General features: G+C 35.0%; 1 protein-coding gene across 4 annotated transcripts in view; it reads right to left on the minus strand.

Annotated features, from left to right (window-relative positions):
* Window positions 1-25,010, minus strand: part of LOC116862811 (von Willebrand factor D and EGF domain-containing protein-like) — a 69,194-nt gene that overhangs the window by 16,016 nt on the left and 28,168 nt on the right. For all 4 annotated transcript variants that reach the window (XR_004381718.1, XR_004381719.1, XR_004381720.1 and 1 more), the window contains 12 exons: window positions 23,882-24,099; window positions 23,560-23,633; window positions 21,724-21,994; window positions 19,113-19,321; window positions 18,014-18,978; window positions 15,025-15,161; window positions 11,168-11,323; window positions 10,958-11,062; window positions 9,248-9,362; window positions 7,062-7,312; window positions 5,977-6,196; window positions 4,325-4,462 (listed from right to left, as the gene is read on the minus strand). Coding sequence is in view for 1 of the 4 variants with exons in the window: in XM_032850225.1 (XP_032706116.1) it covers window positions 4,325-4,462; window positions 5,977-6,196; window positions 7,062-7,312; window positions 9,248-9,362; window positions 10,958-11,062; window positions 11,168-11,323; window positions 15,025-15,161; window positions 18,014-18,978; window positions 19,113-19,321; window positions 21,724-21,994; window positions 23,560-23,633; window positions 23,882-24,099 (2,859 nt within the window). In the remaining 3 variants the exon portion in view is untranslated. The remainder of the gene's footprint in view (window positions 1-4,324; window positions 4,463-5,976; window positions 6,197-7,061; window positions 7,313-9,247; window positions 9,363-10,957; window positions 11,063-11,167; window positions 11,324-15,024; window positions 15,162-18,013; window positions 18,979-19,112; window positions 19,322-21,723; window positions 21,995-23,559; window positions 23,634-23,881; window positions 24,100-25,010) is intronic.

Below are 25,010 nucleotides of genomic sequence, written 5' to 3' on the forward strand. Positions count from 1 at the left end.
GAGGCTTAACCCACTGAGCCACCCAGGCGCCCCGAGATGAAAAGTTTTATAAACATTTGATCAAGTGACATAATCCTAAAGTCAGTATCATTTATGAAAATACATATACATTTTCAATGAAATACTACCAGATGAAGCAGTGTAGTTACAGACTACAACATCAGGATGAAATGGACTTGTATCTCTACTTACCAAATTACATTACATAATTTCATTATGATTATAATATAAAGAAAATATAAAATGTTAAAAATTTGATACGATTTTCTCCTGAAAACATTCTAAAAAAGTTAGTCTAACAAAACATTAATAGAAATTACAGCAAGTCATAAATAATGCTGAAAAACCATTTGATAAAATTTAAAAACCACTTCTTTTTTTTTTTAAAGATTTTATTTATTTATTTAACAGAGAGAGCGTAATCACAGGTAGGCAGAGAGAGAGAGGGAAGCAGGCTCCCTGCTGAGCAGAGAGCCCAATCCCACTAAGCCACCCAAGCGCCCCTAAAAACCACTTCTAACTTAAATCTAAAGAGAATTCTGAGAAAACAACAAATAAAAGGAAAATCCCTTAACTGGATGAAGGGTTTCTAGCAGAAACCTACCGTAATATCATACTTAATGGTGAAACATGAGAAGAATTTCCATTAAAATAATTAAAAACAATTCCCTGCCTACACATTGGAGGTGCAGCCATTACAATGAGGGCTCAAATTTGAGAGCTGGGACTGCAGTCAGACTGCTCACGTTCAAATCTCTCTTCATTTACAAATTGTATATATCTGAACAGAATACTTAACCCATCTATGCCTCTGTACAGATGACTAACATGGAAATAATAACTGTTACTGTCTATAGCTATTGAGAAGATGGAATGACACAGTATATAAATATTTGTCCTGGCATATCATAAATATAGATTAAATCATAATTACTATTATAATAAGAAAGTAAGTAAGAATAAGAGACAAACTCACTATTGGCAAGAGGTATTGTCTATAAAACCAAGAAAAAGAATCAAGTATAAAAAAAGTGTAGAGTGTTTAATAAGGCAACTGGATGCATGAATAAATTAAAATCAAGAGTTTTCCTATATTGCAGTAATTGATAAAGATATCTTGCAAAATAAGTGCAGTGATAATCTTGCAAGATGAATAGCTAATATTATAAAATGCAAAACCATAAAGAAAGCTTATGTAAAATGTGTAAGGTCATTGTGAAGACAATCAGAATATTAATTGAATAAATCAAGAGTTATAAGGACAGCACTGTGGAAAAGAAAAGGCCTAATGAAATAATGAGTTTCTTCTAGTCTTTAGGGTTTAAGTCGATGTTGAATGACCAGGGAGTTATAAAATGTAAGTTTGAAATGGTCACTTATAATCATAAGCCTCGCAGAAATCACCTTAGATATCATTTGTTCATTATACAACATGCATCATTTTTCTAGACTATAAGCCAAGGAGTGAACGGGTTAGAAAGAAAAAGAATAATTTGTAAACTGCATTGTATAATCTTAGGCAATCTTTCTAAAGGGAAAAATTCCTAAGGAAGAAATATGTTGGTCTTCTGGAAAATAAATGAGAGGTATTACTTGTCCTTTGATTTTATTTAGCAAGACCATTACTTAGTAGAGGCATTTCTATTTGTTGACTTAAAATGCCTGTCTCTCTGTATGGCATTTTTACCATACTCTTCCTTAGTTTCACTTTTGTTAGAACTTGTAAGAACTACAGTATGTGTGGTAGACTCATGTAAAAACTGTTTCAGCTGTAGATGTATATGTGAAAAACAGATTACACCATTATAAAACCAAAATACTATGAATAAAAATGTCACTTGGATTGAACTCTTCACAAATTAGATTACAGAGCTAGCTTAAATGTCACCTCTTCAGCAAATCCTTATATTATGGACCGAATTGTGTCCCCCAAATTTATTTATGTTAAAGTCCTAATTCTAAATGTGACTGTATTACCTTTAAGGAGGTAATTAGGGTTAAATGAAGTCATGAGTGGGGCCCTAATCCAATATGACTGGTGTCCTTTTAAGAATAGAAGGAACCACAAGGAGGGTGCACATGTGAGGACTCAGTGAGAAGGGGGCCATCTGTCAGCCACGGAGAGAAGCAGAAACCAACCCTGCTGGTACCTTGGTCTTGAACTTCCAGCCTCCAGAATTCTGAGGAAACAAATTTCTGTTGTTTAAGTCATCCTATTTGTTATTCTGTTATGGCAGTCCGATGTGACTAACAGGTGTTCCTATAGTCACACACCCACCCACCCAATTTCATCCATCTGTATTCTCCCACAGAGTTTTGTCCTTGATATTGACTCATGTGTCTCTTTCCTCTTCTAGTCAGCAATCTAAAGAATAAGAACTGTGCTGTATTGACTTTTATAATCAGTGACTCTGGTGGCTGCCATAAAACTAAGTAAACAATACCAATAAGAAAAAAAATTACTTTGTATTAACAAGCATCTTCCTAAATACACAAATGCCTCTGACAGAGTTAAGGAACTTATTAATCACTCATGTAATGGGACATGGTTCAATTTGTTTTCCTCTTAAGTTCCACTTGATACAGGTTTTATTCAGGGAATGAGTCTCTGTTTGCAAAAGGCTGATCTTAGATCACTTTAGTGCACACAGTAAAGGGTACAATACTGTTGAGTATTTGGAACTGGGTATTGAAGGGGAAATGTGAGTGGCTGGGATAGTAGGGAATTCCCCTTACCAGCCTGCACTGGGCTTAAATCTGTTACCTCTATTGCTAGACTGGCCCACTCCAATCTGACTCACAAAGTGATTTATTTTTCATCAATATGAGGTCTTATTCACTTAAAGGTAACAAAATACAGTTCTTTGACACTGTCTTCTATAATTAACTTTTCTCTTTTAAGCTTTTAAAAGGTTGATATCCACCAATTTTTGTCCTCCTTTCTCTTCATATTCTCTTTGGGTAATTTCATCCATGACTGATAACCTTAAGAACTGTATCTTTAACTTTATCTTCCCTCCAGAGCTCCACTTGGAGTCACCTTAGTCTCTATGTATCCATACTGAACTCATTCTTTCCCTTCCAAAACCCCTTCTTCTTACTTAGATGTCATGTGTGTCACGTATCTTGGTCAGCTCAGGCTGCCTAATAAAATACCATAGACTGAGTATCCTAAACAAAAGGAGTTTATTTTCCTTTCGTTCTGGACGGTAGCAAGTTCAAGATCAAAGTGCAGGCCCATCTGGTTCCTGGTGAGAGTCTCTTCCTGGCTCCCATACCTTCTCCCTGTGTCCTTCTTCTCCCTGTGTCCTCACATGGCAGAGAGAGATGAAGCTCTCTGGTGTATCCTCTTCTAAGAATACTAATCTTATTGGACCCCAATCCTCCCTTATGAGCTCATTCAACTGCTTACTCCAAATACAGCCACAATGGGGTTTTGGGACACAACATATGAATTTTCAGGTGACACTATTTAGTGCATAGCAATATGAGAGCCAATTCTACAGGCCCATTCACCTAAACTGAGCACTTGGCACTTAGTAACTCTTTCTCTCTCCATGCTAATCCCAATCACTGACCATGGACCATCACCTTGCTCCTTTAGTGTTTCTTTCAACCATTACCTCCTCCTCCAAGGTCAGAATATCTTCATGTCTTTCCTGTTTATTTGTAATACTGTCTTAGCTTTTCTTCCCACCTTCAGACTTGCACAGTTCCTTACACATAAGTGGTCCATCCTCCATACTGCTCTTGAGTAGACTGTAAACCGTATCATGTTTCTCACAGTTTCTCGGTGATCTTGTCACTGGCTAGGACTCCAGCTTTAACTCTTGCAGCAGTCCCTCTCACCCTCTATATTTTAAGCACACTTAATTACTCATAGTGCCCAAGTGTGCTGTGATGTTACATGCCTCTCCACCTTTGTTCATGATGTTTCTTCTACCTCGAAAGCTTTTTCTCTCTTGATTGGCTACATCAGATTTAGCTGTAATGACACTTCTTTTTTAAAAACTTTTCATTATCCCTCCAGGTAGACGTGATTCCCTGTGTAGTATTCCTGCTAGTCTCTCCAGGCACTTCTATCAACAGACATAGAATACCATACTGAACTATGGTGATTACATTAGACTCCCTGGTATCATACTCAAACCCATTAGGTCAGAGGGCATGTCTTACCTATTTTTGCATCCTCCACCTCCAGCTTAGTGCATGACACTTAATGAATATACACTGAATGAATACAGGAGTAAAAGAGATAATAGGACTGAGAGATTTGATTAAATGGAGCAAAAAATATTTCATGGCAGAAAATAGGGACTTTTACCATGACATATTTTCCCATCACCATAAAATCCTTTTGGACATGCACCACAATGATAGGAGCCAAAGGTATTGAGACACTCTGCTCCTGGAAAGCAAGGCCTGGATTCACACTCATCAACATCTTCCTGGCAATTTTTGCCTAAACAAAATAAAGATTGAGAGTTCAAATTATTTATTTTGAAAAACATTATGTGTCTTATTAAGTGCTCATTGATTGATTTCTTTTGCTTGAAGATATTTTACTTTTACTTTCCACAAGATATCTTTACTTCTATTACATTAAGGTATGCCCTACAAACTGCAGAAAAGCTGTAATATATTAAGAGGAATGTATTAATTTTAAAATTTACAACAGAGTTAAACATAGTCATTAATTAGATTCTATTTGACATTAAACAAGACCCTTCAAGTACATAAGATTTTCCCTATAAAAAAGAAGACAAAAACCCATTAATATTTTAAGGCAAAAATTTACCATATTAGAACAGCAATTTTTACTTTGTTAAAAACACTCCAGGAATTTTTAAAAAGGTCTTAGAATGGTTGCCAGCTTAGCTTAAGGACAACTTACGGCAGTCATTGCATTAGCTGTGAAAGTCCATGAAAATTTTATAGCGTGCTAGGAAAAGTTAGTCTTTCCTCAGTAAAATTTTTTGAGATCAAGTGTTGCTCTTCGAAATGTTCAAAAACTTATTTGAATGAATATATTCAGTCATTTACTCACTAGAGTAAAATCATGAAACAATCAACATTTGAAATCTTTCAAATGTAGTCTGTAGCCTAACCCAAATGATAAATTTTTTATTTTACTTTAAGATTTTATTATATGACAGACTGAGCAGGAGGAGGGGCCAAAGAGGAGGGAGAGGGACAAGCCTAAATCCTCATGGAGCCCAGAGCCAATGTGGGGCTTGATCTCAAGACCGAGATCATGACCTGAGTTGAAATCAAGAGATGCACACTTAACTGACTGAGCCACCCAGGCACCTCTAACATTTTTATGTTAAAATAGATGCCTTCAGGGAAAAAACTGCAGTTCAATAATTACATATTTACTTATTTAACATTTGTATCTATTTAAATTAGAGGGAACATTGGTATGACTTGCAAAAAGCTTTGGGAAATTAAAAGGTGTCATTCATACTCTTAGTTGAGGTTTCTACAATCAAACAGTTGAGGATAATTAATGAGTTAGCAAATTTCACTTGATTTCAACTCTAACTTTATATCATGATCTTTTAAGTAAATGAATTATAAACCTTTCTTAAATGATAATTTTTACATTTCCCATGGCAAGTTTCTTCATTATCCATGTTATATTTCAATAGAATACATTTAAATACATTTCTACCTACCAAATTTAGACAGAAATGTTTAGGAACCTGAAAAATACAACACAGCCAAAGAATATTGCCATTAAAATGACAAAAATGGGCAAAATTATAAGAGTTTCTGTAAGCAATGTACAATAATAAAAGGATATTGGTAGCAAACGTATTTTTGATGACTATTACTACACTTTTTAAAATGTATATTAAAATCTTTAGGAACATACACGTGCTTGAGTAATCTGTAGATTACTTGGAAAGCCACAGAACTTTCCTTTCTAATCTGATCACATACTAATTTGACTCGTGAAGAACCAAAACTCACCTTTGAGTTCAGGTGGACATACACAAGAATAACTGGGAAACCCACTAATACACCTGCCAAGGCCACAGGGGTTCGATTGACACTCAGTGACGTTCACTTCACAGAGAACCCCCTCAAAGCCAGGCAAGCAGATGCACAGGTACATTCCACTTCCTGGAGGAAACTTCCTATCTGACACACATGATCCACCATTCAAGCAATCACAAGACTTCACAGTCACCTCCAAAAGAAACAAAAAGTAAGATGCTTTATTTTTCAATAAAATTAACTTCAATTTATGCTCCAGAAATTATGATTGGCATGTATGTTTATGTACAAAACCAGATAACAAGTTTTACAAAAATAAATAAATTAATTAATTAATTAAAAAATATATATTTAATGTAAAAGACTATTTAAAAAGATATGTTAATAAAGTAATTATATCAACTTTCAAGAGCATAGCCAAAATATAAATGCTGGGGATAATTTTTTAAAATGTTACGAGATGATTGATCAATTTCTTTAATGCACGCACCACAAATAGAACAAAAATCCGTAAAGAGTAAAGCAGTCAGTCACCTGAGTTATCACCCCAAAATATAGAGAGTAAATAATCACTTGAATTATGTGGTTACCATGAAATTGTACACAACTGCACTTCATACCATTACTTCTGTATGAGTGTGTCCCAAATGTCGAGCACATACAGTGCAAAAAAATAATAGTATTAACAGCTCATGACTGATAATATCTAAAGAATGGTCAATAAAAATGACTTTACTTGAATGAAAGGGTATAATTATCAACCTGAGGTTAAGCACAGGTCTTTCAGAGAGGTAGAAATTAATGCATTCTTTATCCTTATCATAATTAAGTACAGGTGAAAATGATCTAGGAATCAGTCCTTTAGCTCCATGCTCTAGACTTCAGATTCTCCATAAGATTTTAAATTCTGACAAAAACAGCATGTTGGCAGTTTAATTTTCCATGAAATGTTGAATAATTTAGTTCCTCTTCACAAATTAAGGATTATACTGCAAGTTTAAAATGGATACCGATATTGCTAATTAATTCAGTGGCATTTATGTAATGATAAATATTACCATAATCGTGACTCTCGTTTCAGCATTGCAGTCGTCGTTAAAGAGTAAAGTGAATTGCTGTGGAGTCTGGGACTCTGTTTTCCATGTGAGAAGTCCTGTAGAGGAAACATCTGCTCCCTCAGGACCTGAGTCCAAGGTAAAATGGATGTCAGAACCTTCAGGATCCAAGGCCGTGAACTGGTACGCAAAGTTCTCCCCCAAAAATGTCTGCAATTTGTCTTGCGGTATTTGAATCACTGGGGGTTGGTTGTCTGTCACAGAGAAAACATTTACTTTGTACTCATGTAGAAAAAAAAAAAAGGAAAAGGGAAAGTACAATAGAGAGAGCTCCTACTGGAACTTTCTGATGAAGTTCAAACTCAGCTAAAACTTCCATTACCTACCCTGGCTCTATTTTTTTTTTTTTTTTTACATTCAGAATAAATTCAATTGCATTCTGAGGAAATGTAAAAGTAACTCACAGGTGCAAGACTTCAAACTTTGCCACAAGAGTGTAAAAGCACTTTGAACAGAGAAACACTTTTGCATTCCCCAAACTGGATGCCTCTTCTTTCTTTCCTGTCTGCAATCACCTCTCCATGTCGACCAACTCAGTGCTTGTTCTCTCACTCTTCTTTGTCCTCTACCCTTTTCAGCTTTACTTTCCATCTCAGCATCTTCTTTTCTTTATTTCTCCTTTACTCTCCACCATGTCTGGACTGTTCATTTGACTCCCCTGACTCTTCCTCACTGTACCTGTCTCCCCCTTTATAACTGGGGGCCACAGAGTCACAGCAACCGTCTGCTCCTCAGAGATCCTTCCTGCTGCCAAGCTCACTTGCTGGAACTCTGGTTATTTCAGAGGACAGAGAGCACTCCTTTTGTGCTCAAGTAATGTTTTAAAACATCTTTTTACATTGTCACATTAAAAAATGGCTCCCTCCCTTGCCAACTGGCTTAACAGATTGGAAGAATAGTCTTTTCCATTGTGCTGGGCACAAACACACTCCACTTGCATCAACAAAGCAGTGATGCCAAGAGAGTATAGTTCTGGTTCCTGCTCTGCCCTCATATATCTTTATACAATTTACTGATTTTAATTTCCTCATCCCTCAATACAAGAAACTTGGGACAGATGGTATTTCCAAACCCCTGGTATCCTTGAACATTGTAAATCTATGATGAGTCAGTCATACTGAAACCATTAAAAACACAGATACCAATTCAGAAGTTATAGTGTGTTTCCCTTGTCCCTGGCACTAAATTCTTCTCCAGATTTTCATTGTCTTCCCATAACATCCCATGGTTCTTGCACTTGAGCAATGAATCATCTGACAAATGGTCGAATGCAGTCATGAAATTTGTATATACAGTAATATATAAAGTGATGTTACAAAGCACAGTATAAATAAAAGGTTTTATGACTCAGATAAAATTACATGGGGATGGGGGCAGGGAGTAAATGTATCTTGTTGTATTTTGTAATGCCTGGTCTTTTCACTGAGGAAAGAGAATGAAGAAACATCTATGTGGAATTATATACAGCTGTACTTAAGGAAGTGAGGAAATTATATGGTACATGACTATGAGGTGGGGTGTTTTTTTCGGGTGGAACTAAGTATCCAGACATTATCTGGACCCACTATTATATTCACGGAGTCACAGAAAGGTAGGGCTGGAAGGCACTTAATAGATTACTGAATCCAGGAAGGCTTATTTAACAGCTGATGAATGCATGGCCTCTGGAATTTAAATAGCTAAATGTCTTGTCACAAAACTAAGAAGAAATAAGGCTAAGGATAGGATATAGAGCATTGGTTTCAAAGTAATGTTCTCATTCCACTAAACCCACCAACTTTACTGATGGACGTTTTATGTACTTATATAGTACTTGAGAGCCTATTTTATTAGTAGCTATTTGACTTGTACAGACTGTGTGTAACTGAATTAGCCATTCCCATTTCTTCCATTAATAATTGAAAATGAAAATCCCATGCCCTATTGTAGTATAATCATAGAAATTACATGAAATAACATTTCATCTTATATTATGTTCAAGCAAAGTAAGTTATGCAGTTAGGAAAGATCCTAAATTAAACACATCTTAAATATATTTATGTACATATATATACTATGTACCTCATGGTTTAAAATCACTTAAAAATATCTTGTAGAGAAAATATCTGGATTAATAAAGATTAACTTACTTTCTAAAAATGACCAAGTAAATTTTGAAATTTTTGGTCTACAAATCAAACAAGGGCTGGTAGGATTTTCATCTCCTTCAACGTAGCAGAGCCCATCAATAATGCAAACATTTTCCTAATGGAAATTTTAAAAAGAGAAAAACAATTACGATGTCATTATAGTTAGTGTTTAGGAAAAAAAAATGTACATAGAAAGGTAATACTATAAATGTTGGTGATTCCAGTGAAAGCATATAATAAGTCTATTCTGGTTAGGAAACATTTTTTCATATATCCTCATCATAAATGTATGTTAGAAAACAAATCTTTTCCTTTTGTGTAATTTGCCTATGGAATTGATCAATATGGAGGGAATAAGAAAACATATATGTAGATTTATCTTTGTGTAGAATTAGTTTATAAATAACAAGGAAGAAAATCTGTCTTTTCTTCTTGTTTATTCTTTGTTTGTTTTGTTTTTACTGCTAACTCAGGCTGGAAATGCTCTATTAATAAAAAAATGAAACAATTTTTCCCCTGCTCATCTTATAGAAACATTAGTTTCTAAAGATTTTCCCTTGCTCTAGGAGCCCACTATGTCCTCTGAATATGGTGAAACTGAACAAGAACTATGATATAATTATCCACATTTGACAATGGATATCCTTATACAAACTAGTAGAGAAGCTGATCTGCAAAAAACATTAAATGTAGCAATCATTTTCAACCTGAGAAAAAGACCAAATTTTGTTCAGCATATATAAACTTTGCATATTTGACAAAAATCTCTTCTGATGTCACTTAGAACACGATACAAAAATAAGAACAAAATAGCCCCAACAATATAAAACAATTGTGAATTGTAACATTTTAAAAGTATTTCTTATAAGACATGTGGAAATGGAATATTTAAGGGAAAGTAAGAATCAAACAACTTTTCAGAAACAGAAACTTCTTATTGATAACATCTAGTTGCTAATCTCAAGGGAAGAAAGATCTAAAATTTAAAATAATACTTTAAATTTTTATCTACATAAATATTATTTGATATGCTTCTCAGTTTTGAAGAGCCAAATAATATTAGATCCCTGGTATCTATTACATCAGCAGCTGGCCTGTGAGAAAGATCTGTTGATAAACCAACAGACTGCAGCTAAATGAAGAGGGTGTGGCTGTGAGGATTCAGCTGTGGCTGGGCTCTTCCGTAATCCCTTCGGTGGTGGAGATTTGCAAGGTCCAATGAATTTAGTTGCCACAAAACAACAACAACAACAAACAAAACCCAAAACAAAAAACCTCCTTATAAAAGTGCTAGCCTTATACATTTCACAAGTTCCAGCCTGCATGCCCCTAGTTACAAAGAAGATTAGGTAACTGTGGAGAGACATCTTACTGGAAAATCATTATTACTATTTCAGAAGGAATATATGTAAGAGTTAAAATTCAATCTGAACCTCCTTTCTTTTTTTTTTTTTAAGGAATTTTTTTAAGGAATAAACAAACTGCCATTTCAAAACATACAAGGTAGAAACCTTCTCCTTGCCATTTCAACAACAGTTACGGGCAGAATAAAAATTTTAGTTAACTGTATATAAACTTGAGAAAGGCTTTTCTCCATTAGTATTTCTGATATGAAGGTGAAAAAACTAATATGCCATTAATATGCCAATAGCATGGGAAATGAAAATACCAACTGTGTAAATGTGAAAATAAGTGGAAAAAAATGCATACCTTTACAGTACATGAGTCCTTCCCATAGAGACCACAAACTTGACAAGCCCCATCATATATGATCATTATTCTGGGATTACTGAACTTATAACCATCATTAGATACCTGTAAGATGTAGTTTTATAATTAGAAGATCTATTCTAAATGTAGCTCATAAATTCATTATGAAATTTTAACATATAAAATTTACTTATGTCTTTTCTCTTTTACCTTTATTTGCCACTTTGCAATTGGTTTCTCCCCCATCAGAATTACAGTATCAGACTGTTGGACATCAGGGGGCAGCTGACAATCAATGGTTCTGCTATTTTGAAAAACAGTATTCGTGTAGACAGCTTTTCCAAGGACCCATTTACTGTTATTATACTAAAGGCATAATGAGAAGGCAATTAACCTCTGTTTAATTATAGAACTTCCTTGCTAGTGAATTACATATAATCAAAAGATAAATTTTAAAATGCTTGGCTGGTATAATGGAATATATAATGAAGTAATAAAAGTGACATCAACATTGAATTTTATCCAGAATAATGAAAACCATATACACTTTAATTTGATGTAAACTGCTTCCAACACCTCATGCATTTCTTGTGAGTTCAAATCAAAGAAGTTACCAATATCAGTCATATATAATGAATCACCATGCCATGAGTTTTGTAGCAAGAGGAAACACATTCGACTACATAACTGGCCAACAGTAGATTGATTTCCTACCCAGAAAGTCATTTCTCCCGCAAAAGCTCCTAACCTTCTACTGCAACTTGAAATTGCTCTTTGTCTGGTTCCCAGAGCCCTCTCATGTTCTTATATGACCCATCTTCCTGACTACATGTAACCACTCAAGGGGTGGATCTAAGTTGAGCCAATGCTTTGATTACTTGGACTATTTTAACTTTGTCCCAGGGGGCATGTTGGACCAGTCTGCTTCTGGTGGCTTGAGGTGCAAGACAGAAAGTTATGGAGCTATGGGTAGCTGTTGTTTTTCACTATGTGGAGAAAGCCAGTATCTAATGAAAGGGAAAAATGAAGCCCACAGAGAAAAAAAGAACTGAGTTAGATAACTACACACACATACAAATGCAGACATACTGAGTTTTCATGTGTTCAAGTCCCAAACTCAAGTTATTCCTGAGAAGTCGGCAATCACATTCTAATCCTGATTCTGTGAAAAACGTACTGTCCTCATAATAAGTACCATTTTTGCTCAAGGTAGTTCAGATAAATTTACGTAACTGAAAACTTAATTCTAACCAGTTCACCCTACTTAATAACTCAGTAGCAAATCATACTTAATCTATATTAAGGGATTACTTTTCAGTATTAAAATGCATTGGTGCCTAAAGAAGAAAAGCCAGAATAATTTTCTGGTACTGGTAACTACATAGAAAACTAAAAGGCCATATTTTATTAACAATATTTTGATTTACATTTTTTTAAAAATTTATGACTGTAGAATGCTTTCAATTGCTCAGAAATGGGCAAGGAGCATGTTGATGCTGCCATACTGAGGGTCAGTAGGAGATGGAAAAGAAGACAAGAACATGAGGTCATCTGTAGCCAGCAGAAACTATATTGTTAAATACTGATGACTGACAGAGTAGGTCACAGTAGAAATCTCCACGTTTAAGGGGATGTGTAGAGTCTGGCCCTACAGACAGGTCAGTTCATTGGTACCCCCCTATGGAGGGGGGCTGACAACAATGTCTCCGGGTAGTCTTGATAAGGACACTTAGATGGATACAGGACTTTGTGTATTGAACGAGATTTCATACAGAAATCATTTCCACCCACATTTAGAGAAGCCTACTCCAAATAAGGAATAAACAGAGTTCTATTTATTTTCCATTGATCAATATTTTGTGAGTATCTATAGGTGCTGAGGGCTTTCTGATGAAAAAGATCACAAAGGAAAAGACAGACAAAATAATTTTAATATTACTGTAACCAAGACTCAAATAAAGCTTAATGAAAGAGAAAGACGCCACTGACTCTAGCAGTCAAGGGAGGCTTCTCCTCCTGAAAGTAGAAGAGACTGCTATTCGGACACAGGGAGCAGAAATGGAGAGAGTGTTATTCAATTTGTTTGGAGGGAATAGCAAGTGAAATGTGGGGATCCATGAGACAGCATGAGATTTTAGTAGAGCATATCCAGGAGGTTCACGTTTGCAAAAATAGATAAGAGCTGGATCACAAAGGGCCATTCATTTTTAGGATAGCTATTTGGATTTAATCCTCTAAGTATTTAAAAATTGGATTCTGTAAAGTCCTGGTCTGGGGGCAGGGAGTGAAAGAAAGGATTGGGTGGGTGCTTGCATCTCTAGATAAAAACTTGCTTAAAATTACTACTGCAAAAGTAGAAAAGAACATCTATAATATACTACCTCTCATGTGAAAAAAAAAGGGATTTATCTGTTCCTTTGTGCAAAAGAAAGGCAGTAAGAATAAACCAGAGAAGAGTGAGAGTGGATACTTTCAGGGGATAGATGGAAATGGGATGGAAAGAAAGGGTAATGGACAGAGTGGTAGAGATGATAAAATGGTGACATTTCTCTGTGTGTACCTTTCGTATGGTGCAAACCCTCAGATCCATGATAGTATTTTGTATACGTTCCAAATAAGTACATAACTAAAATCAACCAGAGTGCAGAGGATATTCAAAGTGGAATACAAACATTAAAAGGGGCGCCTGGGTGGCTCAGTGGGTTAAAGCCTCTGCCTTCGGCTCAGGTCACGATCTCAGGGTCCTGGGATCGAGCCTCGCATCGGGCTCTCTGCTTGGCAGGGAGCCTGCTTCCTCCTTCTCTCTCTGCCTGCCTCTCTGCCTACTTGTGATTTCTGTCTATCAAATAAATAAATAAAAATCTTTAAAAAAAATTGTATTACAAATGAAATATATAAATACCCTGAACAGAGTGCTGAAGAAAATAGCTAATCTAAGTAAGTTTGGTTTGGGCTGGTGAACATCGATATTTCTTTCTGTAGTTCTGTACAGTATGTTAGAAAATTTCATAGCGTGCTCTTTATCAAATGATTAGGGGGAAAAAAGGTAGTATGAGAATAAATATCACAGCAAATAATATATCTGAAAGTAAGTACAAAGTGTACTTTCTCTTTCTTGGCAAATCACTTAATGGTAGTGTGATATCATATGATTTATTCTGCCACAAACAATATAATGTCTACTCTCTTGAGTAATACTAAGTGAACAAAATTATATATATATTCCATTTTCTATTGTGTGTCTTATTATTTCATTAGGATTAAAATATTTCATGGTTATTTAGAAAAGCTCTACTCAAAAAATCTGGAAATAAGCATATTTTTCTTGTATAAATATTTGATAAAGACAGATTCAAAAGTTATTTCCTCCTTAAATTCTCAATCTCAGGATCCCATTTGGCTTTAGCAATTTAGAGAAAAAGTAAAAAGAATGCTAAAATGTCATTTGCTGTCTTAAGTTTTCAGCTTATCCAAGTAGGTGCTTTAAAAGAATTTCCCTTAAAATAAAAATCCACTTGAATAAAGAAAAGGAAGACCATATAAATAATCATCAAAATAAGGTGTAATTTGATACACCAGTGTTCAAACTGAGTGATCATGTCCATTATTTATGGCCTAAAGAAAGAAAAACACTATTTTCTTTTTGAAATAAGAGATAAGTGCAATTATTTTTCAACTTTTTGTTTTGTAAAGGGAACTGTTCATATCCCTGTGCCCCTTAAGCCACACAGGCTGGCTTGGATAAAAATGATCTCCATTCTTTGTGGTTTTACATTTTAATAAATACAGAAACTTCCATATCAAGCTTAATATTATTTTAATTTTTTATTATAACTAGAATAATGAACCAATACTGCAATAAAAATTATATAAAATAGTTTAATAGAGTTAACAAATACGGAAGAAGCTTTAAGGTCAAGCAATTCAACCATTTTCCTATTGAGCGCTCTGTGGCTACGACATCCATTGAGATTATGTTATTAATTGACAGACTAAATTAATTCAAGATAAAATTAATCTGAATAAATCATAAACTTGATTGTTTTTCAACACTATAATTAACATACCTGCAGTTTAGTAATTTCACATTTAATTGAAGGTGATTCTTTGAAGCCTTGACCAAACACTCTCACTGTCATACAATTATATTTTCGAATATTACAGAATCCAGCATTCTCGAGTTCTATAATTTCAGGAGCCTTGTCTTTGGACAGAATGATAAAACAAAATGGACAAATTTTCTTTAATTCCAGAAAAATAAACTAATTATTTTCAAGGTCCAAGTTAAAAGCATACGGAAAATATATTCTGAACTCTACTCCATACTATATATGTATATATATATGTATGTATGTATTTTAAAGATATTATTTATTTGACAGAGAGAGAGAGAGTACAAGCAGGGGGAGTGGCAGGGAGAGGGAGAAGCAGGCTCCCTGCTGAGCAGCTCAGGAAGCCCAAGCAGGCGCTCCATCCCAGGTCCCGGGATCATGACACTTAACCCACTAAGCCACCCAGGCGCCCCTGAACTATTAAATATTAAGAGAAATCTGATGTTAAGTGTGACCCACCATCAAAGCAATAAAAATAGCATTAAAGATACTACCAGTGCCTAAATATACAGGTTTAAGTAATGTTTTAATAATGCTTAATACCAATTATTTACAAGCATTAAGAAATTACTACTACAATGGCCTGTGTTTTGTTCTTGCCATTTTGGTCTATACCATAGAAATGGGTTATACCAAAAGTACTTTTGTGGGGTGCCTGCGTGGCTCAGTGGGTTAAAGCCTCTGCCTTCAGCTCAGGCCATGATCTCAGGGTCCTGAGATGGAGCCCTGCCTGCATCAGGAACTCTGCTCAGCAGGGAGCCTGCTTCATCCCTCTCTCTCTGCTTGCCGCTCTGCCTACTTGTGATCTCTCTCTGTCAGATAAATAAATAAAATCCCTAAAAAAAAAAAACCTTAAAAAATACTTTTGTAATAAAACAGTGTAATTAGCAATGTGTTAAAATTTAATGTGTTAAAATTTTAAAATTCTTAAACAGTATAAGAGTTATCAAAATTTCATGAAAATGTTACTAATGTTCTTATTTATTATTGCTATCCTATATGCCACCACAATCTTAGGTGTACTTTCAATCATTGGAAAAAAATTTCTCCTAGCTGTCAGAGTTAACTGATCATCATATTGTTACATATCTGATTCTGGTCTCAGTAAGATGATACACTATCTGTATCAGCAAGATCTGGCTGTCAAAATAGATAAATGCTGCATATAAAAGTAACAGTTCTCTAAGTACTGGCAAAATCTAAGTGAATATAACTTTACTAGCAGTGGAATATAAGATCATAAATTGCGTGCTCAGAACACTAAAATATTTGTGAAAATTAAAAATATATATATTTGCTAGTTTACTCTTTCATATTCAACAAATGTTTACTGAGCAATTTCTATTTTTCTGATGTTATTCTAGGCACCGGGGATATATGAACAGAATAAAGCTCCTGCCTTCTTATAACTTACATTCTAATATAGGACAAAAAATAAAAAAGTGAAAAATAAAGTATATTGCATAATTGTTTTCAAACTATGAAGAAAACTTATATATTAACTATATGAAGGGACATAAAGACTATGGGGTGTGTGAAGGAAACTACTTTATTTTGAATGACCGTGGAAGATGTCTCAAATAATGACATTTGAAGAGAGAAGAGAAGGAAGTCCATCACAAAGATAGATGTTGGAAGAATGCTCCAGTGAGAGGGAAAGTAAATGCTAAGGTCCTGAGGTAGGAGCAGGTTTGGCCTCTTTGAGAAACAGCAAAGCAACCACTTAATAACACTGGGGGGCCGTGAGCTCTGGAGAGAATGACAGATGAAATTCAGTGAGAGAGGAAGCTCCAACTGCATTGGGTCTTCTAGGCCACGGTAGGGCATGTAGGTTTTACTTGGAAGGAGAGGACAGCCATGAGAGGGATTTAAGCAGGAGTACTATAATTCCACTACCATTTCAAAGGGGTCACTTTAGCTGCTGCATGGAGAATAAATTTTGAGAAAATCTATAATAATCCAGATGAGAAATAAAGGTGGCTTGGACTAAATTGTAGCTGGGAAAGAGATGAAAGTTGTTAAAGCTAGAGCCAGATTTGCTACTAACGGATTAAGCCTGAGGCATGAACAAAAAAAAGATGAAGAGTCAAAATGACTGCAAGTTTTTGACATGAACAGTCAGAGGAGTGAAGTTTGCATTTACTGAGACGGCAAAGTCTCTCAGATAGAAGGGTGGGATGGTGGGGGTAGAAGGAAAATCTGGAATTACTGGTTTAATGGCTAATGGAATCAAATTGATTTTTTTTTAAGATTTTGTTTATTTATTTGAGAGAGAGAACAAGAGCAGGGGGGTGGGCAGAGGTGGAGGAAGAAAGCAGGATCCCCGCTGAGCAGAGAGCCTGATGCCCATGCTGGTTGGATCACAGGGTCGACCCCGTGATCATGACCTGAGCTGAAGACAGATGCTTAACTGAATGAGCTGCCCAGGTGCCCCTCAAATTGATATTTAAAAATTTCTTTCTCTTACATATTGGGATATAATAGTTTGCACCATGTAGGTGGATTAGAGAAAAAAAGTTAAGAAAACTGGCATAATTAGCAGAGTATTAGAAACACAGTATCCAAAAATTACTAAATCTGAGTTCTAGAAAAAAATGATTATTCTCTACAACAGGAGGGAGGAACTGCATGCAAAGACCCTGTGGTCAAGAAAACTTGGCTTACAGAAACCAAAGTGGGTAGAGTGAAATGAGTGAGGGTTTTAGTTGTAGGAGATGAGTTTGAAGAGGTACAGCCTGCCTTATAGGATATTATAAGTACCACAGCTTTTACTCTAAGATGAGATGCTTTGGAAGAATTATGACTGTATCGATTAGTTAATTGGGGTTCTTTTCCCTAAATAATCTGAATAAACACTGTTAAGATACTGAAAGTAAAAAAAGAACAAAGAATTTCCATAACCCAATAGCATATGCAATATCAAAGCTGTAGATTTCTCACTCACCGTGTGAATCACTGCAGTCATAGGAACTAAAGCCTGCGGAGCATGCGCATCCCCATTCCACACACTCCCCATTGCCACTGCATAAACTGGGGCATTTGAGGACCTCGAGAATGTCTTCAACTGACTTGCTGTATTCTTCTGTGCTGTGTTTCCCCTCTTCCAAAATTCTCTTTTCACATTCATTTTCTAAAAGAGCCACGCCGGCTTCTGCCCAGCTAAGATCATCTTTTAGGAGAACATCTTTAACACACATATCTATAGCAGTGTCTAGGCTCTTGCCCAGAAAGGCGAGACAGTATCTTCCTATGCTAGAGTTGGCAAGAGTCTGCTGGCAGAGCGCCAAAGTTCCATGTTCGGTGAGACCAGAGGGTGTGGGCCATGTAGGGACAAACTCCTGGTGGACATCCTCAATATGGTCCTCAGGGAAGAAATAAGCAAGTTCTTCTAGGTCACTTTGGCTAAGACTTTGGAAAGCAAACATAGGAATAAACTCATAAAAGTTTTGCCGTTTCCATCTGTTTTGTGGATCCCTCCTCATTTCCTGGCTGTGACTACCCTCGCCCCGTGTATGTTTCCCATTGTCCAGAGTTTTTGGTGCCTCTTGTTTTTCATTTCCAGGATGTTTTTGTAAATGTAATTCCAGTTTGGTTAGGTTCACATGCTTTTTTTCTTGAGGAAGGAAGTTCGAATTATTTTCTTCTCCAGATGTATACTCATTTATCCCTCTGATAAGAGCTTCTGAATTAATATACTCAGAGGTGACATCTAGTTCTGGTATCAAGAAAGAGAATCTGACATGTTTGAGATCTCTGCAACCTGAAACAATCTCTTGTTGAGAAGCACTGTCCAGACGATTGGAAGGATATAAAGAATTAGTGTCTGATGAGCAGCTACAATAGGACAATTTTCCAGGTGAAGGCGGAGAAACTGGCATTGTGTCAAACATGCTTTTCCCTGGCAAAATCCTTCCAGGTGAAAAACAGAAAAGAATAATAAATTGCACAAGAACAGTTTTTCTCAGTAACATGTTGCCAAAAAAAGGCAGAGTATTGTGTCTCCACTAAACACAATAGCTAATGAAAACAGTTTACTTTCTTACCTCCATTCATTAATAAAAGCAACACAATTATCAAAAGTTAGATCAATTTTTATCCCATTTTTATTATGGAAATCATTTTCTGGGTTTTCATCAAAGGTGCCACAAAGTCCCAAAGTGTTTCTATAGTCTAGGCTAGGGGCTCTGATTGTTAAACTCATGCCCCATTCACTAAGATCAGCACGGATAAATGCTCCAGAAGAAAACCTGACCTGAAATACAGAAATAAGACATGCTTAAGCAATATTCAATATGGATTAAGAAAAAAAACTATTATTTGAGAAGAAACAAATTCATTTATTCCTTCAATATAAAGAGAGAACAGAATACTGATTTTCTTCAGATTACAATTTTCCTTTTAATGCTATGTGTCAAATCAATGGCTTTTGCACTTTGCTGACTTGAAATCTGATCTCTATATTGACTCTTTTATTGCAAAATATTGTTCAAACCTCTTTCTTTTTTCAAACCTCTTTTCTTCTAAACTAAGGTGGGGTATTTTATACAAACAAAACAGCTATAAATGTTGAGGATTATGTTTACCAACTAATGCCTCTGATAATAATTAAGTATGGAACTAGACTGTAATTAATTTACACAGATAAATGTAATTCCAGAGGAATACATGTTCCTGTGGCTAATCAACATTCTCATCTTCACAGTAGGCAAACAGAATCATAAGCCAAATTATAAACAGGGCATACCTGGGGAGTTGGAATGAGAGCAAAGGGTTTGTCAAATTATCTCAATAGCCTGTATCATCCATGATCCTCACAGGCCTACCGCTGCTCCCAGATCAGGGACCTGAATGTTGGGAAATGCTCTCTTCTAAAGTCACTGAAGATACATGATCTATGTTTGTTCATCTGACTCTTTCTCCGTTAATTTTTTAAATTTAAAAATGGCATTTTTTTCTCTGTATAAAAATCGTAAGTGCTCACTCCCAAAAATGATTTTAAAAGCAAACAAACCTTACATTACCATTCAATCTGAGCTAGTTCATGTTAAGATTTTGGTGCCGATTTTTCTAAAACTGTTCCTATATGCCATTAATATCTTTGCCTGCCAATTAATACAATTGACTCCAAAATTTTCATGACTAGACAGTGTTCTATTGTGTGACATCACTTTACTTGGGGTTTTGGTTAAACTACAAGATTCATCATTGATTAACTGTAACTTTTCCATCTTAGAAGGAGAGATACAATGAACACTATCAGGACTCTGAATATACTTATTACGGTAAATTTTCAGAAGTAAAATTTCTTGAAAAATGACATGCGTAGGTTGTGTGCATGCATAATATAGCTATGTCCTTTGGAAAGACTGTAGCTACTATTTCTATTCTTGCCAACATTGTATGAGATGTTTAATCTGCATTTCTTTGATTACTAATGAGGTCGTGGTTTTCATATTTTTGTTGGTTATTTATACTTTTGGATATATTTATCAGTTTTCTTTCGTGAATTGCTTGTGTATATTATTTGCTCATTTTAATTGGAGTGCTGATTGTTAGTGATGTATAAGAGTGTTTTCTAAGGGCACCTGGCTGGCCCAGTCAGTAGCGCCATGAGACTCTTGATCCTGGGGTTATGAATTCAAGACCCACGTTGGGTGTAGAGTTTCTTAAAACAAACAAACAAACAAACAAAAAGACAGGAAGATAGAAAAATACTTCCAAAAAGGAGTGTTCTCTATATTAACTGTATATTTTATATGTAGAAAATATTTTCCCAGTTTTTCATTTGCATTTTGGTTTTTAAGGATGGAATTTAAATACATAACATTATGTTTAAAAATTCTTGTTTACTTCAATGTTATAGAAACATTCACCTGTATTTTCTACAACTTTCATTTAAATTTGAATCTTATTCACTTGGAATATACTTTTTTGGAAGATGAAAGGAAAATGACATTATAATATAAATAGCTTACACACATGAACTATTATATTAAAATATTAATGATCTCTAATCTTTTCCATGTATCTACCAGCCTATTCCTGAGACAGAACCACCTGTACTCATTTCAAAAATTGGCTAACTACTCCTGGAGACTTATTTTTTTTAAAAGGTTTTACTTATTTGATAGAGAGAGACACAGCGAGATAGGGAACACAAGCAAGGGAAGTGGGAGAAGGAGAAGCAGGCTTTCTGCTGAGCAGGGAGCCTGATGTGGGGCTTGATCCCAGAACCCCGGGACCATGACCTGAGCTGAAGGCAGATCCTTAACCGACTGAACCACCCAGGCACCCCGCTGAATACTTATTCTTAATTATATATTTCATCTCTGTCTAATATACTATTTACTCAGCACTGTCAAAAATAATTTATAGGAATAACCCACCAAGTTACCACACTGAAATCTTAAAGTAAGGCTGGTTAGATTTGATGAAGTATTAACTATGTTGTGTCTATTCGTGTGTGCTAAGCCAAAGAAAGAAAAAAAGTTATTCCTTCTAAGATCAGTATTAGTTGTCAAAAAGCTATTTCTGGGGGAAAACTAATGTTAAAATATGATAGTTCCTAATTTAATAGAGATGAAAAGAAGTTCAGATTTTAATCCAAAATCTGTAGGAAAAAGAGGACAAATACTTTTTAAAAATCATACATACTGTGACTTTTCTTCCTAAGTAGGATTCACTTATCTTGATATTGCTGGTTACATCTTGGCTCTTGACAGATAAATATGGCTGTGATTCATGTAGCTGACCACTGCACATATCAAAAGTAACAACATCACCTTCTTCTTTGGCAACAAACCCGCAGTTACACGACACAGGATAGTGAAGGCTTCCACAGTCCCACTGGCGTACATGGACTTCAAAGTCACGTGACACACTCTTATAAAGCACAAATGTTCCAGTTTTGAAATTATCATATACCCTATGGTTAACAAAAATCAACTGCATTAACAACTGTACAAAATACCACAATACGTTATAAGCAAAAAATGTGTGTTCAATTTATTTATACACATTCAATGTATTTTGATACAAGAATGAAAAATCCATGTATCTAATAGTTTCATATTAGTTTATTTTATTTTTTTGATTTACTTATTTATTTGAGAGAGAGAGAGAGAGCATGCACATGCATGTGGGAGGGGGAGAGGGAGAGAATCTCAAGTAGACTCCCTGCAGAGTGCGGAGCCCCATGTGAGTTGATCCCACCACCCTGAGATCAGGACCAAAGACCAAATAAAGAGTCTGACGCTTGACCGACTGAGCCACCGAGACACCACTACTTCGTGTTAGTTTAGAGCACTGAATGAAACAAAGTAGTGAAAAACACCTAATCCTATGATTTGTTTCTTCCTTTTACCACTTTGGTCAACCCTGCTAGAGCCTTCTCCTCCTGTCCCTGCTATAGTTTTCTTCATAGGACCCATGCTCCTCAGATACAGTTTGTATTTTATTTATCAACTGTGCATATCTCTTTACCTATGCAGAAGTGAGCTGCATGACAGCAGGAGATGTCTGTTTTATGAACTGCCATACCCCTAGCATTGAGAACAGGGTTTGTCACCTGTTGCACAATTAATCTTGTTTAATTATAACCAATTGAATTAATCCCCACTATGCTTTCTAGAGGTAAGATTTTTATTGTAACCATAAAGGAATCTTGCATGTGGGATCAATTTCTACAACTTTTCAATAATTGCTCAAACTTTTTGATTATCATTTGCTATGGAGTTCTGTATTATTTGCTCATACTGAATAATTTTACTGACTATGATCACATTAAAATTTTTAAAAAGAATAAATTATCTTACCTTACATGATGAAGACAATTTTGACTCAACAAAAAGTTGTTCTTATAATTTTCTTTAGGGACATCTTAAAATCATATATTCCCCAGAACAGTATAACTGAGTTTAAATCCTCATATGCAGATATTAATAGCAAGATAGCTTAGATTACTTTTTGATCATTTTGTCCATTTTACTTGCATTCCAGGGGCAGATATCTAGGTATTCATGATGGCTACAATAGTTTTCCCCTGAGTATCCTTGTCATGAAATAGAAATACTCAGTTTTTAAAAAGATTATAATGAGTTTGCCTAATCATCTCACCTAAACCTTAAGGATTATTTCAGTATCATGTGGAAATGCAATATAGTAAATATCTTTAGAGCCAAGAATTTAACCACTATTAAAGATAATGAAATCAAGTTAAAATGATTATTTGTAAGAATCTTCATTTTTACTAATTCAGCCTCATAACTAAATAGTGTACTTATCAAGGGCCAAATTTGAAGGCAAAAAAACTCCACACAAATAAATTAGTATTTTGAAACAAGCCAGTGATATCCATACATGCCTTCCTGTCTAATCTTTCAGTGAATAGGACGAAGAAACAATAAAATAGGAAGATGTTTAAAAGAAAACAAAAGCAAAATCCAAAAGAACAAAAACTACTAAAAGAAAAAAAAACTTTCAGGAAATTACCTGCCATCAAATGTAATTATATGTGGGTCAGTAAATGAATAGCAGTAAGCAGTTGGGACATCCTTTACTTTGATCTTAAAAGCAAAGACATTTTTGGTAAATATTATCATTAATTGTATTTAGTGATACACAATAAATTGCTTAGCAATCTCAATGACTTTGTCATTACTGTTTTTACCACAGTTACTGAAATTGACTCATTTAAAAATGGAAAAAGCTTATTAAACAATTTTGAAATGAAAAGTTTACAAGATGTACTGATAAAATAAATATATCTTTTTTAAAGCTCCAATTGTAAAGGTATTTTTTGTAATTTGTCAACCTGGATGCTGTCTGGAATGTAGCTATTCCACAGGAAATCCTCATGTACTATAGGTTCCACTACAATGTTTGTCACTCTGTCTCCATCTCGAGAAAAATCTGTCACAGCAGTGTAGTAAACCAAAGCATGGCTACATGATCCATTAGCACAGGACGATGTCCGGTGAAGGTCCACGTGACAGGAAGACAGCGCCAAATTTAAACCTCGCTGTTCTTTACCTATTTTGTGAAAAAATACATTGACATTTTTTTTAAAGGAAATATACCAACCAAAGCATGTAACAACTTGATTAACATGGAACACTGAATTGAGAGATTATTCCTCTTTTCTTATTTAAAAATATGGTTGTAATTTTGTCTAAATAAAAACAAAGTTACTGAACCCTACCCAATCTTTACAATGAATTAATTAACTTCAATATATATATATATATATGTACATACATAGTACTATTTTCAATAATGCTATAAATCCATATGTACCTGCATAAAATTCAAAAGCAGTATAGAAAATGTATTGTGTTTCTGTAAGAAAAAATCAGGATTCCATCACCAAGAAACATAATGTGATGTTCTTTCTGCCTAAGAATTGCGCCTTTGGTCCTGATATGTCTGTGACATTTCACAGGGTTTGTACTCATGTCCTATCCATTGTTGAGTGATAGCAACGATTGTTGGTATAGATGATTATTGTATCATCATCTTAAAAATAGAAATGTTAACATAAATTAAGTAATTCCACATGGTAATAAACTCTCTATTCCTTTTCTTCTCCCAAATGTCCCAATATATTCAGAACCTTGAATATATTGAGATGCTCCCTTTCCTATGGAAAAAAGAACAAAAACACAAAAAAAGAACAAAAGAACAAAAAATAATAATTTAGAAAGAAAATGGTAAGAGAAGAGGGAAAAAAGAACTTCTGGAATGTACCACTAAACAAAAAGGATAGATTGCTCCAAAAACTGGCAAAAAGGGAAGTTTGCTCTCCTATCTAATTAATGATTGCAAAATCCTTTTGAGATCCAGAAAAAAGCAGCAGTTGTTAAAAACTTTCTATCTTCTTTTCTTCCACACATAATTTTAAGGTATAAAATTATATTGGTCTGATGTAGAACACTGTATTGGAC

This window comes from Lontra canadensis, unplaced genomic scaffold (assembly GCF_010015895.1).
Source record: "Lontra canadensis isolate GAN:19392208 unplaced genomic scaffold, GSC_riverotter_1.0 scaffold341, whole genome shotgun sequence".
Lineage (NCBI taxonomy): Eukaryota > Metazoa > Chordata > Mammalia > Carnivora > Mustelidae > Lontra > Lontra canadensis.